General features: G+C 38.9%; 1 protein-coding gene across 9 annotated transcripts in view; it reads right to left on the reverse strand.

The window, feature by feature from the left end:
• LOC134219353 (serine-rich adhesin for platelets) overlaps nucleotides 1-19,058 on the reverse strand; it is a 115,108-nt gene that overhangs the window by 46,516 nt on the left and 49,534 nt on the right. For all 9 annotated transcript variants that reach the window (XM_062698075.1, XM_062698072.1, XM_062698073.1 and 6 more), the window contains one exon: nucleotides 748-1,094. In XM_062698075.1, the coding sequence (XP_062554059.1) occupies nucleotides 748-1,094 (347 nt within the window). The remainder of the gene's footprint in view (nucleotides 1-747; nucleotides 1,095-19,058) is intronic.

Consider the following 19,058-nt stretch of genomic DNA (forward strand, 5'->3'; position numbering starts at 1 on the left):
TGTAAATCAATATGATCCCTGATCAGCAAAATCGATCCATGAGAAATCGAGATGTAAATATCTATTGTTGACTGTTTTGTATTAAAAACGCCACTGTGTCTCTGTGTGTAATTCATAAAAGCTTTTGAAATATTAAAAATAGAATTAGGTTTGTTCAAGAACAGTTTTTTGTTGTTTTCTCGGAATTGTGTAAATGCATATATGCAGTTTCTCAAACAATTAATTCAAATAGTTATGAAAGGCATTTGATAAAATCTGAACGAGATAACAAAAATGTACTATTTTGGAATCTCTTTTTAAAATTTTCTGGAGTTTTCCTTTACCCCTTGTCTATGCCAATGCAATGCAGGAAGGTATGAAAAACTAAATATGTTACATTCGCATGAAACATCTCATGAAGCAGAATGCTATGACGAGCCACATGCCATCCATCATAATTAGGACAACCAACGCGAGGTGCCATGTTTTCTGAGCAGTGGCGGTTAATAGCAGTCTTGCATCAAACTTTCGAATTTTGAGAATCGATATTATTTTAATTCCCAAAATTACTGTCTTTTGTTTGCTAAACATTGGTAGACGCAGAGATAAAAACAACTTTTAAGCTGTTACAATTTACAGGTTTTGGTCACATATTCTTAACTAAATAAAAAGCGAAGCAAGTGCCAAAGCTGCTAGTCCGATTTACAACATAGTCTGAATTAGATCAGCTTCGTCTGTAATTTGCAACATCAATATTATTCGGCTTACCTCTCCTCCCTTCCCGTGTGCGACCTTGGACAGTCGATAGCACCGGTCCGCGCCGATTGTGCAAATCATCGGGTTGAATCCGGCTAGGTACCGGCCACTGCCGCAGCCCACATCGCACACCACGGAGCCGGGTTCCAGTCCTGCTAGGAATTGTGCCACCTTGGGTCGCACTTGGCCAACCGAATCTTCGCAGTGTTCGTAGACGTCGTGCACGTAGGCGCGTTCCAGGGCCGCCGACCGACCGCTGGCGTCAGTCCGGCTGTGCCGTTCCATCGTTGACGTCGCCGACGCCGTCGTTGCTGGTACTGCAACCGTTGTCGCAGTGGAATGGGCTTCAGACGTTTCTTCTGGAGACAAAAAGACGGACAGACAGATATAAAAAGAAATAATTATTAGGAGCTTTTTTTTGCTGACTCGAATATGTCGATAGGGAATAAAGCTATTTTAGCATTTGTGTGTGCTTTGGTACGTGTTTATGAAATGTTTTAAATTCTTCTGTTTGTGATTTTTTCAAGTTGTAAAACTGCATAAGTTCGGAAAGGTATTTCTGTTTGGATCAAATTGCCAATAAAGTTGTACATCATCATCATGCGTCCAATTTCAGTTGACTTGCATAGACGAGTGAAATCCTGTCCAGTTGCTATGCCGTTTTATGTTCTTAATTAATTAATTAATTATCAATATCATGGTGCCATTTTGTTTATTGTGACGTTCGATTTTTGCACTTGTAATGAATGGCCTGGTCATATTTACTAATTAGATTTCGTGGCTGTTTCTGGATTCGATATTGAATAGGGTTGATTTATGTAGGGCGCGTAGTTCCTTCCGATGCGCAATTCTGTTATCGAAGCAATAGTCCCATATAATGGTTTCCACGTGAACCTCCGAAGCGAAATAAATGTAATTATCGACATTCGTTTCAGAGAATGTAATATTAAAGGCAAAGGATATATAAAGAGCATTTGAAAGAATAAATTTCTGTTTCATAGAAAAGTTTTATCGTTCATATAAGGTATCAGTTAGACGCTGATCCTTAATCGATTCACTCGAAATAAGCTGCATTCGAAGGTAAATCCTATCGGATTAATAATTGACTAAATTAAAGAATGGTTGAAGAAATGTGCCCATAATACATTTTTAATGCAAAAATGCATAAAAAAATCATTTCATGGCACAAATTTTTAGCAGATTTGTACAATTGGTTCAAACGGGGATTCTCGTAATGAATTTAAATGAACGCAAATTATGAAAGAAATCTAACTTCTAGTGCAATTATTTAGTTTTCTTACAAACTTGTTCCCATCAACCTACACACCGGTTTCAAATCACTCAGAGACTGAGTGAAATTGTATTGCCGTCTCTTTTTTTTCTCACGGAAATCTTACTCATTTATCGTAAAAAGTGGAACTACTAAAAATTTCAGTAATACAATACAATTTCACTCAGTCTTTGAGTGATTTGAAACGGGCGTGTATAGCTTGTTACTATTATTTTTCTTATTATTTTTCTTTACCGAATTCCTCGAATTTTTATCTTTCTGCTTCCTTATTTTTTTCTGCCTTCTTCTTCCACTTTGGTTTCATTTTTATTATTTTCCCATATTTTTTTTTTATTTTATTGTATGTACATATGTAGGGAAACTGTTCCAATTTCCATCTCTCTGAACATATATTCATCTCATCGCAAAACAGAGAAATATAGCACCAATCTTGTCGCTTCGTTTTGCTAACGTGCATGCTCACTGCTGAAAAAATCACAAAAATAAAAAAATTTAATTCTTTTTCATTGCTTTGTTTTTGATGGGATGGAAATGGGAGCTATGACATGAAGTTCCGAACCGTTCAGACCGGCAGTGATATTATGGAAAAAGGCCGTCTGTATTACCGTCAGATTGAGTACGGAGTAGGTTTCAGCTCCAGTGATTTATTTCAGACTGGTTTCTCACGACTTTTATTCACTCGCGGGTCAATCCGTTTGTTTATGCTACCATTATCAATTGGATAATGGATCCATGAACAAATTTAGGGGTTATACAATCCAGAGGGTATATAATTTTTTAAATTGAAATTAGTATAAAAAACCTGATTAATACACCTAGTGGTGTTGGTGCATTTCTCGTACATGCAAAAAATAGTATTTTGGACAAAACTTTTAAGCATAACCAATTTTCAATATGGGACAGGATTCCTCGTCGAATGCAACTTGTTTTGGGCAAATCGATTAAGGATAAGTGCCCTAAAAATGGGTGACATACGCGCACATACATACACACACACACAGACATTAGTTCGTCGAGCTGAGTCGATTGGTATACAGTAAAATCCCGATTTTATCACCCCCCCTGGTGAATTTTGAGGTGATAAAACAGGGTATGCGACGAAATTAAAAAAAAAAACAATTTTTCAATTCATTCCACAAATATGAATCATGTTATGCCTCGGAAAGGCCAAATGCGTGAACGGTATCCGTTATTTCTTGTCGAAATTGCTTATAGAATATTTCCCAGGTACTCAGAAGTCGTTCGTAATCAACTACAGGCGGTGAAAGTTATTTCATGAAAATCAATGTTGTTTGTGGTATTATTTACGAAAATAAAAAGAATGACAATTTTTTTTGGGGTAACAAAATCCGGTCGAAAACGTGATAAAATCGGGTCGAAAACGTGATAAAATCGGGGGTAGACAAAATCGAGTCAATACAGTATAACATTGTAGGTGTCCGGGCCTCATATAAAAAGTTTGTTTTCGGAGCGAATGTATAGCTTTTACGTATACTCAGCATACAAGAAAGGCAAAAAAAAATTGAAACAATCTCACCAAATAAATCCCATACCGGAATTGATAAACGGTTCTAGTTACCAATCCACCAAGAAACAATACTGGTTTCGCGTGGCGTACAACCGACTGCGCGCAAAGTCTACTTTGATTTCCAAGGGTATTATACTTAATATTAATTATTTTTACATCTTTAGTACAAATCGTGGGTGGCTATAAAATGCTCAATAAAGCACTTTATATTGTAGCAAATTGGTACTTGGGATTAGTAGCTTTTCCTATACAGCAGTTGTATACCTGGCCACGATCTTACAATCACGGAATGAAGGGAAGGGAAGTTAGTTCAACAACTACTAGTGAAGATGTAAGGAACCCATAATACCTTCATAGATGTCTCGGGAAGGAAAATTAGTGTTAGTGGGTAAGACGAATAGAAGGGAGCTATTCGACAATATAGAGCATTTGTCAAGAATAGTATATGGTGAAAAATTATTAAAATGTATTCATTAATTTACTTACGAACCGTCCAAAGCAGAACAAAGTAACCCGAATCTTGCAAATGTTTCGCATCATATACAAAACACGTTCAATCGCACACTTCCTCACCGAACGTTAAAAACAGAACCATAGAATCGGCTGTACTACACAGGCATCCGTATGACCGTTGGGCTGTCCCCGGAAGGTGTCGTGTGAACTCTGAAATATTCACATCATTTTTTATATCACCTTAGCTTTTATCAATCTTATAAGCTTCTCAGGAAAGCCGTTTTCGTCCATGATTCACCATAGCACTACGCATCCTAAACTGTCGTAAGCCGTTCTAAAATCGATAAACACAGAATTTAGAAGGATTTGCCGTACTATGAAGAACGTTGTCAATCGGCCATCGACAAAGTCCTTGAACACATTTATTACAGGTAATAGACGAAGAAAGATAATCTGATATATTACTTTGTAGTCGGCATTTAGAATGGTGACCGCCCGCGCTGCATCCTTCTCCTCCAGAATCTGTCTGCACTGCTCGTTGAACCAATCGCTCCACCGTCTCAGTTCTACATACCTGATGGTGCTCTTAGCTGCATTGTTAATGGCTACTTTGGTTATAATTCAGTTTCGGCTAAAGACCGTTTGGCCGAATGCCATTTGACCGAAGGTCACTAGACCGAAAGTTGTTTGGTCGAATATACCATGTGACCGAACAGACCATTAGGCCGAAAATCAAATCAAAGTGAGTAGTCCGAAGTGAGAAGTGAGACATCTTACTACTCATTTCTCACTTTTCACTAATCATTACTCACTTCTCAATGTTAAGGTGATTATACAATCAAGCCATGTGGTGAATTTCAAATTCACCACATGGTTTTCTACTCCTATTATCAAAAGTTCAAATCTAGCGTAATAATTTTCGTACAATGCTGAAATTAAAGTCGATTGTTTAGCATGAGTAAACAAACGATCTACGGATGTTTCATCCCCATGGGCGTTGTGGTTCTCTCAATTCGTGCTCTTGAAAAATCACTAGAAAAAGCACGTGGTTTCCAAGATGGCCGATTTGTGGCTTCGTTGTATAACCACCTTAAATATGAGGAGTGAGACGTCTCACTTAGTAGTGTAATGTATTTATTAGTGAGACGTCCAAGTACGCACTTCGCACTACTCATTTTCCACAATGAGAAGTGAGTAGTAGAGTAGAGAGTAGAGAGACGTCTCTCTTCTCACTCCTTATTTCTCACTTCTCACTAAGAAAAGCGAGTAGTGCGAAGTAGAACGTCTCACTACTCACTTCGCACAGTGAGAAGCGAGATATGAGGAGTGAAAAGTCATCACGTCTCATTTCTCAGTGAGAAGCTCGCAATGAGTAGTAAGACATTCCACGTGACTTGATTCCCCTTTTAAAATTTCCGCAATTTTCCCGATATTTTTTGAAAAATTCCGATTTAATTTCGAACTTTTAAAATAAAAATATGTAGGTATTCAAGTTTCGAAAGAAAAAATCGTAAATGATCATATTTTATTTGAAAAGTTCTTTTAAATGATCTTTCCCGTCAAAATTTGTATCTCGTTTTTATATCTCAATTTTTTGACATATTTAACATCAACTTTCCCGAAGAACCCATATTTTTTAAGCCTCTAACTATTTTAAAAATAGAAAGTTGACCTCAAATAAATTTAAGAATCGATTAAGCGAATACAAATTTTAACAGGAGAGGTTATTTTTTATAAGCACGGCATTACGTTGTACATCTGTCTATATTTTCGCTTCTATCTTCTCCAACAACTTCATGTCGTTCATTGATTCTTTGTGATCTATAATTTTTTTCTCAATTTATCTTAAGTTCTCAAGACTTATTGTACCTTGAACCAGGTATTTCGGGAGTAGTGAATTATAATTGATTTGTTTATTTCTCCTATTGTTACACATCTGGATCTTTTTGTGGCATATTATTATGTCAATCGTTCCTTAATCCTTATGCTGATTTAGAACTAAACACTGTTCATTAATCTCAAACAGTTATTCAGTACAGCGCGATAGCACCAATACATCGTGACAGCATCAGTACCATATGACAGACTCAAGATGTGAGCAATGAATTACCAGAGATTGTTGAGTTGTCTGCCTGGAATTGAACATAATTACCCACACTCGACTATGGTCGCCAATAGTCTCAGGACAAAACATTAATCGCATTCAATAGAATATCTATCAAGCATCTTATGAAAAAAATCCACAAGGTGCAACGATTGACATTAGCTGCTATTTCTTGAAAAAAGACCTCCCGAAGAGTAGGTGTTGCTTTCCATCATCAATATCTAGGAGACATCTAGACTTAACATTAAAGAATTATTGTTCCAATTTCTCTTTTCATTGTACTTTTGACAAGGCCGGATAGTTCCTCAAATGAGAATGATTTCCTGGTCTTACATTCTGGAATTCACGTACAAATGGCTTTAGGGACGCCGCTGATATTGCAAAAAATTTCAGATTAAAACTTTTGAATTCAGTTCAATTAAACTGATGTAAGGAAAAGTGTACATGTTGTTATTTAGAAAAATGCTGATTGATAAAATTAGCTGGGAAAACGTATAAAGTTACGTATAAAGGCCTATGAATTGAAATGGTTTACTATCCATACCGCAATAATAGCCTCAAAGCACGCAATTTTTTAGTGAAAAATGTTGATATTTCATCACTTCTCACTTTCACTACTTATTTTTCACAGTGAGAAGTGAGAAAGTCTCACTTCTCCCTCATCATTTCTCAATTCTCATTGTGAAAAGTGAGTAATGCGAAGTGGGTAGTGAGACGTCTCACTACTCACTTCGTGCATCTCACTTTTTTCAGTGATAAGTGTGAAATGAGGAGTGAGAAGTCAGACATCTCACATCTCTCTCTCCTCATTTTCACTTTTCACTGTAAAAAGTGAGAAGCGTGAAGTGAGTAGTGAGACGTCTACTATCCACTTCACACTACTCACTTTTCGGGCCCTCCTTAGCCTAGCTGTAAGATGCGCGGCTATAAAGCAAGACCATGCTGAGGGTGACTGGGTTCGATTCCCGGTGCCGGTCTAGGCAATTTTCGGTTTGGGCATACAAGTATCGTCGTGTTAGCCTCATGATATACAAATGCAAAAATTGTAACTTGGCTTAAATGGCGATCCACCGAATTTTCACCCAAAGATCCACCAACTAATCGCGAAACGCCTGAAATACATTTTTCGGCTCTCTCTGTAGCGAAGGCGTCAGGGTAATGCCCGCGAACAAGTCAGTCAGTCGTGGAGTTGTCGCGATGTCACGCAGTGCACTAGCTGCTTCAACTTTTGGTACGGCACCAAGAACTGTCACCATCAATAAAATGGCTGATAGGCTGAACCTGCTAATCTGGAATGCTCGCACGCTTAAGACCAAAACCATCGAGCTGAAGGATTTCCTTGAAAAGCACCTAAAACGCAAAAACTGGAGGCGAACGTCAACATATCCCGAGTCCCGAAAAACATAATCCCGCATTGTGAGATTCGACCGACCTATCAGATAAGGTGGCCGCCTTCGCTCTTCGCTACATCATCAACTGTTGCCTGCTACCAAGCTTCCAGCTGAGAGTCATCGAGGTCATCGGTGTCGAAGTTACTTCTTTCGGTACAATCACGCCCATAAAAGCGTACTGCTCAATTCAAGCCAAACCTGGAGATTTGTCGTGAAGCTAACACGGAGCAAAAATCAGTAGATCATTTCCAGCGATCTGAACGCCAAGCATCTTGAGGTAACAGTCGCGGCAACGGCACTATCTGGAGCAACGAAGGCCACTACACGATCCTGAGCCCGGATACACCCACTCGGCTTGAACAACACAAACATAAAAGGCCACTTATCGCAGCCTCAGCTCGGATTACTACCCGGTGGTGGTGGAAGTAAGATCCACGCACTCCCAGACTGTTTAAAGCTGTTAAAGCTGGAAATTTATCAAAATTAAAAAATCCAAGCATAGGCCCTTTCTGCCTCCCATCCCCTTAGTCAACAATGGCTCTTAGGGTTGCTTGAGAACTCCTGCAGAGAAGGTCGCCGAAATAGGCCACTTTGTCAGCTCGCACAACCTTGGACAGAACATCGTCAGTCCGTTAGAAGCAGCCGTTAACGAATAGCATTTTCTGCCTCCCATCGACTTTTCGGATGAGTTGGAGATCTTGGCTGGCGAATTGACGACCTTTATCAACTCATCGAAAAGCATAAGGGTCCCAGGCTTCGACAACATCCTGATCCTGACAAACTCAAGAACATGAGTGCTCCGTTTTCGAACACCTTTCGCTAAACTTTAATCTCAGTTACTTCCCACCGTGTTGGAAGTCAGCGGAAGCCGCGGAAGGTTCCTTCCACTCCCAAAAGTCATCAACCCATCAGCCTTCTCTCAAAGTTATCCAAGCAATATGAAATGGCGATGCGATGCTACTTGAGTCTGTCGAACACCACACTATCTTGCTCGAGGAACAGGAACAACATAACCTACACTTATGGCAGATGAACAAACTACATACAACGGTACAATCTTCCCAGCAACCTGGTGAAAATCATCAACAACTATTTGTCGACGAGGACATTCCGGGTCTCAATCAACGGAGCGAGTTCTAATGCGCACGACATTATCGCAAGCGTTTCCCAGGTAGTATTCTCGAGCCCCTGCTGTTTTAGCTGCTCACATGCGACATGTCAGAACCTCCGGAAGACGTCATTTTGCATCTGATACCTCTCTCGTCTGCAAAGGTAGAGTGATCAGGGCGCTAGGTGCAAAACTCCAACGAGTCTTGGATGCCCCAACAGAGAACTTCAACAGCTTTAAGATCTGTATCACCATTACGAGGATCCACTTCATCATCTCCCCCACTCAAAATCCCCCAAACATATTTCCCATGAGGATTGTAAAATCACCTTCAATGTCACAACAGTAGTTCAATGGCTTGATCCTCGAATGCATGCTTATTTTTCGGCAACATGTTGACAAAAGAATGACGAAATGTAAATTTCAAATTTCTAAACCAATTGATCAACAGACGGTCGTCATTGTTCTGAAAAATAAGCTTGCTGTCTACAAGCAAAACATCCTCTCTGTTAGCGAATATGGCATATCCGTCTGGAGAGTCTGATCTATAACCACAACGAGTACAAAAGAAAACTCCTGCGCCTGAACACCCCACCCAGGAATATCTGAAGTCATTACAAGAACGCCTAGGCGAGGAGAAGTTCTGAGTTCGTTGCTTGCACTCCGACCAGGCAGCTTTAGGGTGCTTGTACTCGATTACGTTAGCATTATTTCAGAATAAACAGAGTACTTAGGTTATCAAATTTAGTATTTTAAGTCTTATGTCAGTTGATTTAAAAAGCAGCTAATTGAATGGCTTATTTTCAACTGTAATCGAGTGAAAACAAATGCTGCACCTGAATTTAGTAAATCAAACTGTTTCCCAAATGACTCCGTCATTAAATGTTACATTGTCAAGACCAACGGCATAAATGCTGCATTATGCGCCAAAATAACGCCAAACGATGAATATGATTAACGACGGTGCTCTTGAACCCGGCTCCCCGGGTCATGATGCTAGAATATTGTCCTACCAGCAACATACCTACCAACGTGATGCATTAGAAAAAGGCACTAAAGCAGGAAACCCCCAAGGCGCTATACCGTATAGTGTAGCAGAAAGCAGCTGCAAGGAACAGGCTAATAGCTCTATTGCATGCACCGGATCTTCGGTGTCGCGAGCTCGGCAAAGCTGAATGTTCCGAAAGCACGCTGTTGAAATTCACTTTCTAGTCTGCCTCAATGTACAATCGTATAACACTTTACAGCACGTTTGAACGATGAAACTGCGCCGAACGAAGGCAACGTGGACCGTAGGAAGTTTTTAGAAATAGCACTTTTTGGCATCAGATAAGCCACATGGGACCACGGCGTAGCGAAAAGGTGGAACTATCCAACCCAGCCAGTTGCTAGTGCAGTGGCAGAGAAGAAGCCGGTCCAATAAACAACAGAAGAAGAAAGCCGTTTTCCAACACGCGACGAGGAAATCCATTACAAGGACGTCCGAAATTGGTTGTAATTTTCAGCTGATTTGTGGTGCTTTTGCACCATGCCATCTATTCCACATCGGAATACAACTTTCGTCGTTCCTGTTTCTCTTATTCCTGTTGACGGGCTGGCTGTTGTTCCAACATTCAATGTTGCGACCATGAACAAAAGGACAAGAAACTTGTACCGCAGTTTAATTATTTTGTTTCCAAAAATAAAGACGATGATAGCGGTGTCCACGGGGGATGATGATATAGCCATAATAACAGTTAAGTTTGCAGCACAAGGCACATTTACCTGCTACCTATCTTGAGCAGTTGATTTTTTTTTACCATGTTGCGATCACGTATTTGTTATACATTTATAATGAAAGTTGTAAAGAAAATAGATAAAGAGATAGAGAAAAGAACATAGCGCGCTGTTAATGCAGATCGTGGAGCTTGGACAGAACATACCATATAACACCTCGTGGATTAGTTTAGAATGTACCGCTTTGCGAAAAAAAAATCTACTGACCAGGGCGGGAATCGAATCCACATTGTTTGTGCTTGTGAAAAGTGCATAGACGACTGTTGTCGCTAACCACACGGCCGCGAAGCCCACAAAGTAAATAAATAGGGTACACATACACATCGTTTAAAAAAGCTTTTATTTGATTTAAATTAACGAGGTGCAGCACTCATTTCAGTCATAGCGATTGCATTTCCGGCACACTTAAGGCAGTTCCCGGCCTAAGCAAAATTTAACTCCATATCTCAACATTTTACTCTCATTCTCTCTCGGACCGGTAGAAAATTTGACGTAAACAAAAACATGCACGTTCTATGACAACATGATGCCAGATGGTATTATTTATAATAACTTTTGTTTGGTTGAAAAGATTCATTCGCTCATCCAAACACACAAACACATATTTTTTCACTTTTTGAAATCGAGAGAATTCTAAATAACATGATAGCGTCAATGTATTGGACGGTTTTCCTATTAACAATGAAGGATTATTTTCATACTAAAAGAAGCTCCGGGCCTGTTGGTAGCACGATGCGGCTAGAAGTTCTATATAGTTCTATTATGATACTGTTTTGTAAAAACGGCAAGTTTGAAAAACTTACTCCGACTCAGTGGTGTTGCAACTGAATGTTGGGAGTATTCAGAGATGACCTTGCGAGAAGATTCGGAGAGTCTATTTCACTATTCAGCACCTTGGCAGCAGTCACAGCTTGTTGACTGGTCCGCCGTTGTTCGAGCGTTTCGATTCCAAGCAAACAACACCGGACAGTGTATGGTGGGAGATTGGCACGGTCCCTCCATGGAAGCAGCCGTAGAACATAGCGTGCAAATCGTTTTTGAATTCGTTCCAGCCTGCCGATCCAGTTCGCTTGATATGGACACCATACAACAGACGAAATCGACCGAACTAGTGAGGTATAGAGTGTTTTTAGACTGGGAATATCGGTGAAATCTTGTGTTGCCCTCATGATGAACCCCAGCTGACGATTTACATGATCGATAATTTCTGAACGATGATCGTTGAAGGTTTTTCTGGATTCAAGCAGGACACCTAGATCGTTTATTTGACTGACCCTCTGAATAGTTGTTTCGCCAATTTTGTAATCCATTTCAACAGTGCAGTGGCTGCAGAGCGATTTAAGGGTATCATGATTCATGAAGCACTTATTGATGCTGAGCGACATGCGATTAACTTCGCACCAACGAACGAAAACGTTCAACAAGAATTGCAGTCGTTCACATTCGGCTAGACTTTCAACGACAACATAAATCTTATACAAAAGTCTCCATCAAAGGCCAAGCAGAGCAGCAACATCGTTGAAATAGATTGCAAAAAGAACTGGCCTAAGATTACTCCCTTGAGGTACACCCGAGAAATTTGAGAACCAGAACCATACTGCACAATAAGATCCATTTTGTCTAAGGCTGCCTTCAAATCAGTGTTAATGACAACAACTTGTTTCCCATCCTCTAGATGATTGGTACAACTTGAAACGAATTGAAGACAATTAGTTGTTACTGACCGGCTAGGATCTGTTGGTCAGTGTAAATTATCGTTTTCGTTTAAGGACATAGTTGGAAGAGTACCACGATGGCAGTCAAGATGGCACCGGACCTTCCACGGGTCAATTCCACACCTCCCGCACCCCTCTCCCACCAGCATTCGAATGCTTCGAATAGCATCGAACAAAAGTTTAATATTCAAATTACTAACCTGTTCACAGCATATTTATTTACTTCCCGTGATAATGAACATGTTTATCCAAAGAGTCCTATGTATTTCGGCTCGAATAATATCATAAACCAGCAGTTTCGTGCCAATTTATTAGCCGTTCGCGATGTGGTGGGTTTATCACTGCACTTCACTTCTTCTCAAAGGGCACTGAAAATATCAAGTTTTTACTCACTTCTCCGCACATGAATACCCCGAAATGTTGATGGAATGATGGATGTTTACACCGAAAACTTAATAGGGACACGGCAGGTATTTCCGTCCATCATCGTAGGGGCTAAAACCAGCGAAAGCAACGTACATTTGCTAGAACTCCACTATAGCAGAACGTTTCTCTTGAGCCTACGATTTGGTACTTATGAGTTTTACAAAAAAGCGTCTCTTTTATTGGTTTTCGAGACTATGACGAACAGACGAAAATACCTGCCTTGTCCCTATAAACTGCTATTTTTGCCCGAAAAAAACGATTAAAAACTGATCGCGGAGCGAATGTAAACAACGGCACCGGCAGCAGCAAACTAATAAACAGGGTGGTTCAAAAAATAATTTTGCTCCGCCACGCTCAGTCGATTATGATTTATAATTTGGGTGTTATCCGATGGTTTGGGCTGGTTTGATTAGAGGCTTACCGTGCACAGGTCGTTTCAGGTTTGTATGACAGTTGATATGGCGAGGTTGAATTTAACATTATTCTGATTCTGGCACTTCGTCATTGGGCGATGGCTAGGGGGGAGGCCATATGACTGGATGAAATATTCAAGAGCTTCAACTCCATAGACAATTCATATAGAATGGTCGTTCTAATAGTTGGGAGTCGATTTTAAGCGAGGTTGCGAATCTTTAGCATGATCATTAGGCTTCTCAGAAGGCATCAGTGAAACGTGCAATTCAACAAAATACCCAGAATTTGTCTGTGATATCTATCGCACCAGGGGCAGATACTTCTAGTCTAGTCTAGTCTACACAATCGTGCAAGGGGCAAATGCTTCGTACAAAAAGTGTGACGTGGGGGTGAGTGGGGTATAAAATGCTATTTTTGCGTTACGTAATCAATGAATCTTTCCTGCAGTGCGATTTTCGTTCAGTGAAGTCTCAGGAATGTTGCTTTGAGCTATGTGGGTTATCTTTTCTCCAGCGTTTGGAGGGGAGGCACTGTAGCCAGTGTAATAAAAGGTTCAGTTCCCATATTAGTTTTCATATAAACTTGAATCGGCTTGCGCACAACCAGTTTTTGTTCAAATCGGTTTTTGGAGTACACTCAGAGCATGGGACGGAATCGAGTGAGCGTAGTGGTGCTGTGTCGTTTTTTGAACCACTCTACTAATATTCTTAGTTTTTTTTATAAATACGACACCTTTACTACTACAGTATATGACAATTTTTATTGCACCAATACTTTCGAAGCTTTGTTTTGGTACTCAACCCACCTTCACCTTAATCGAAATTTTAGTTATTGATGATAGCTTGGAACCGGCACACGGTGAAGTGACGTGATGTCCCTGTAATTCCGAACATTCGCGTATATCATCATGCTTGTAGATTGGTATAATAAAGGATCTTTTCCACTGGACCCATGTCCTTTTTATTTTGCAATAGGGAAAGGTATAAGATGTAGCGCAACGAAATGGCAAGTACATAAATGCACTTTTTTAATACTCTGGCGGAAATTCCATCCGACGATTTCATCTTCTTCGCAGCATCTCGCAGGTTATCTTCAGTCAAAAGTGGAATACCAATGTCGCACAGATTTTCGGGAACATTTGAAGCAACTAGCGTTGCATCATTTGACTGTTGCAAAATCTGTATTGTAAACACTTGAAAAATGCTTGGAAAAAGGTTCGCATTACTCCGAAACAGTTGTTGCTATTTCTTCGCCAAGGGATACTGAAGCTGGAACACCATCGTTCTGTTTACGTTTAGAGTTCACGAAATTCTAGAAACGTTTAGGATATTGACATTTCTTTCGACATACTGCATGTAAAGATGATTTATTTATTTATTTTTGTTTCTTCATTTTTTTTTTTTTTTTTTTGACTAATTTTATTTGCTAATTATCTAATACATGCATTCATCTCTTAGACTAAGTGTTCCGTGTTTTCTTAACACTATCATCCTTATTTGCTATGTTACGCTTTTAGTTATTATTAATACATTTCAATTGCCTCTGGCAGTTAGAATTTTTTCCTCTGGTTGAATTGAACCATGTAGGAATTACAATGTTTTCAACTTAAACTAAACTTCAAGACAAAATTTTCAAAACGACTTATCTGCTTTTGTAAACAAAGATTCAAACGACGATTTGACGAATCTGATAGCTCTCCCACGCAAACCAACACCATCAACAGGTAGCGGCATCCTTCCCCTACCTATTGACGGTGTTGGTTTGCGGGTGAGCTATCAGATTCGTCAAATCATCGTTTGAATCTTTGTTTACAACAGCAGATAAGTCGTTTTGAAAATTTTGTCTTGACTTAACCTATTTTATACTAAGGGTACAGGAGTTAATCGTTGCAATAGAAGATTGCAACGATTTTTATCTAAAATTGGAAATTATTTTGTTGGACATTTGTTGCAATGTCTCAATATTAGAAATTCTATGAAGTTCATTGGTACTATACCACGGAGGCAACTTCAGAATCATTTTCAAAATTTTATTTTGAATCCTCTGGAGTGCCTTCTTTCTGGTATTGCAGCAACTAGCCCATATTGGCACAGCATACAACATGGCAGGTCTAAAAATTTGTTTGTAAATCAAAAGTTTGTTCTTAAGACAAAGTTTTGATTTTCTGTTTATAAGTGGATATAGGCACTTTATATATTTGTTACATTTGGCTTGAAGGCCTTCAATGTGATTTTTAAAAGTTAATTTTTGATCTAGCAGAAGTCCTAAATATTTAGCTTCGCTAGACCAATTAATTGGAACCCCATTCATAGTGACAATATGTCTGCTAGAAGGTTTCAAATAAGAAGCTCTCGGCTTATGTGAGAAAATTATAAGCTGAGTTTTGGAAGCATTCGAGGAAATTTTCCATTTTTGTGTGATCGTTTTTGTGTGTTTTTGTTTTTGTGTGATCGAATTGAAAGAGGAAGTGATATTCATAGTTATAATACTAGACACGCGGATAATGTGAGAACACCCTATTTTCTGTATGGCGCTTCACAAAACTCTTTGTTTTTTAAAGGTATAAATGTTTTCAATTCGATGCCTTCACACATCAAACGTGCAGTCACGCTAACACAGTTTAAGAGACAATGTATTTCACACGTCAAAGCTGTCTTTTGAACAGCTACCCGGCAATTTTTTACCCGTTAACACATGTATCTTGACGAAGTTTTTAACAACGGATGATTTTTATGGACCTTTTTATTTGTTTCATTTATTGAGGCATTAATAAGCTATAACGTTCGCCTCGATGATGATGATGGATCTTAATTTATTGACGTAGTTTATTTTTGAACCTTTCTTTGTGTAGTCTACAAAAGTTTGAGCATCGCGCGCGGATTACAGATATGAATGATTTTGAATTTATTTAAAAACTTGCATATTTCGAACTGTTGAATCATGCTCTTGAATTAGTAGTAAGCCTTCTGGTAGATTATTTTGTACTCGCGGTTGTTCCGAAACTTTTGTTATCGACGGAGCGGTTACACAAGTTTTGATGTTTGGTTGTCGAACCTAATGATCCATGTTCAGATACATGTGAGTTTTAGATTGCGATATTGGTTTGTGAAAAGAACGCGATGTTTGGCGGAGCTTTTGAAATCTGTGCGAGAGGTTTCACAAGTTTAGCTTTTGATGAGCTCCATGTATCACTACTGTTGATTACAAAAATTCTAGGTGTAGTTCTTTAGTTCATTTTACCAATTTATTTTTGCTGTACAGTATGGAATTTTATTTTGGATTTTATATCTGTATATACAATCGGATCGTTTGTTTGCAAAACCGATTACATTGATCTTATTTGATTATCTTAAAGATAACTCGTCCAGCTCCAACCTTTGTAGGAAAATGTGGCGGGACCATTATCATCATCATTTTTGCAAGTAAGTGGAGAAAATATCCAAACTTTTTTGCAATCTACTACAAATGACACGAAGGCTTCGCCCTTTGGCTGAGAGGCCCGTGTCATCTGCAAACAAAGATTTTTGACACCCTGGTGGTAAATCAGGTAAGTCAGAAGTAAAAATGTTATACAATATGGGCCCCAGTATGCTGCCTTGGGGACACCAGCCCTTACAGGTAATCTATCAGATTTAGTATTCTGATAGTTTACCTGCAGCGAGCGATCTGATAAATAATTTTGGATCAGTTTAATGATGTACAGAGGAAAATGAAAATTCATCAATTTTACAATCAAACCTTCATGCCAAACACTGTCAAATGCTTTCTCTATATCAAGAAGAGCAACTCCAGTCGAATATCCTTCAGATTTGTTGAGCCGAATTAAGTTCGTAACTCTTAATAACTGATGAGTGGTTGAATGCCCATGGCGAAAACCAAATTGCTCATCAGCAAAAATAGAATTGTCATTAATATGAACCATCATTCTATTTAAAATAATCTTTTCAAACAGTTTGCTTATTGAAGAAAGCAAACTGATAGGGCGATAACTAGAAGCCTCAGCTGGATTTTTGTCCGGCTTCAAAATTGGAACAACTTTGGCGTTTTTCCATTTATCGGGAAAGTATGCCAATTGAAAACATTTGTTAAATAAATTAACCAAAAAGGACAAAGAGCTCTCAGGAAGTTTTTTAATAAGTATGTAGAAAATACCATCATCACCCGGGGCTTTCATATTTTTAAATTTTCTAGTAATAGATCTCACTTCATCCAAATTAGTTCCCAACGAAGGATCACATTATCTTGATTGAGAATGTCTTCGAAGCTCCGTGTAACCTGATCCTCAATTGGACTAGTGAGACCTAGACTAAAATTATGGGCACTCTCGAACTGCTGAGCAAGTTTTTGAGCCTTTTCGCCATTTGTTAATAAAATTTTATTTCCCTCTTTAAGCGCTGGAATTGGCTTTTGAGGTTTTTAAGAATTTTTGTTAATTTCCAAAAGGGTTTCGAACTGGGATCCAACTTCGAGACATTATTCTCAAAGTTGGTATTTCTCAGAATAGCGAAACGTTTTTTAATTTCATTTTGCAAATCTCGCCAAATAACTTTCAACGCGGGATCGCGAGTTCTTTGGTATTGCCTTCTTCTCACATTTTTAAGACGGATCAGTAGCTGAAGATCGTCGTCAATAATAATGGAGTTGAATTTAACTTCACATCTTACCACAAAAGTTCAACTCAATGGACGCAGTGGTTCTACGCCCCAACAAAAAAAAACTTCACATTTCGGAATTGCAATGCCTCTGGCTTCGACAATTAAATTTGTCAAAGATACGAGCGCATTGTCAATATCACTTTTGGTGTCGAGAGGAATATCAACATCAAAATTCCTATCGATATATGTTTTATATAAATCCCAATCAGCTCTATGATAATTAAAAGTAGAGCTGATTGGATTATAAATGGCTTCTTGTGAGATTTCAAATGTCACAGGAAGATGATCAGAGTCAAAGTCAGCATGAGTTACCAATTGGCCACACAGCTGACTTGAATCCGTTAAAACTAAATCAATTGTAGAAGGATTTCGACTGGAAGAAAAACAAGTTGGTCCATTGGGATATTGAATAGTATAATATCCCGCAGAACAATCTTCAAATAAAATTTTACCATTGGAATTGCTTTGAGCATTATTCCATGAACGGTGTTTGGCATTGAAGTCACCAATTACGAAGAATTTTGATTTGTTGCGAGTCAGAATTTGAAGATCAGCTTTCAACAAATTCTTTTGCTGCCCATTGCATTGAAAAGGCAAGTAGGCTGCAATGAAGGAAAATTGTCCAAAATTTGTTTCAACAGAAACTCCCAAGGTTTCAAAAACTTTGGTTTCAAACGAAGAAAATAATTTATGTTTGATACGTCTATTAATGACAATGGCGACCCCACCACAGGCGCTGTCAAGACGATCATTTCTGTAGATAAAATAGTTTGGATCTCTTTTAATGGAGAGTCCTGGTTTTAAATACGTTTCAGTTATAATGGCAATATGCACATTATGAAGTGAAAGGAAGTTGAATAATTCATCTTCCTTACCCTTTAGAGAGCGGGCATTCCAATTTAGAACTTTCACACAATTATTTGGATCCATTGAAACGGAGTCCGATAACAATTTTTTGTGTACTTTATACCAACCTGAACAGCTTCAGGAATGGTATTTGCTTTGAACATTGCATCAATCATGTGATGCAATTGTTCAGTTAAAAATCAAAATCGGAAGCAGTCATGCTTCCTGAATCGGCAACATGACCATTATTTTCCGTTGGGACATGGGTATAAACCTCATTTTGAGAAGAGAAATTTTGTCTACCAGCAGCGATGTTTGCATACGTAGGTACATTCGAAAAATTGGAATTTACTGAAGTGCTTGCTACCCGTTGACGAGCGGCAAAATTTGTTTGTGAATTGTGGTGGGTATGAATTGCTCGACCGGTAACCGGTTTCGAAATTTGAGCGTTTGAAAAATTTCTACCCGTCGAATCTGGGATCCGATTGGAATTTCCCGTCATCAATTTTGCACGGGAATTCAAAACTTTTTTGCGTGAAGGGCATTCCCAGAAATTGGATTTGTGATTGCCCCCACAGTTTGCGCACTTAAATTTATTGGAATCTTCTCTCACAGG

The sequence above is a fragment of the Armigeres subalbatus genome, chromosome 3 (assembly GCF_024139115.2).
Source record: "Armigeres subalbatus isolate Guangzhou_Male chromosome 3, GZ_Asu_2, whole genome shotgun sequence".
NCBI classification, from domain to species: Eukaryota; Metazoa; Arthropoda; class Insecta; order Diptera; family Culicidae; genus Armigeres; species Armigeres subalbatus.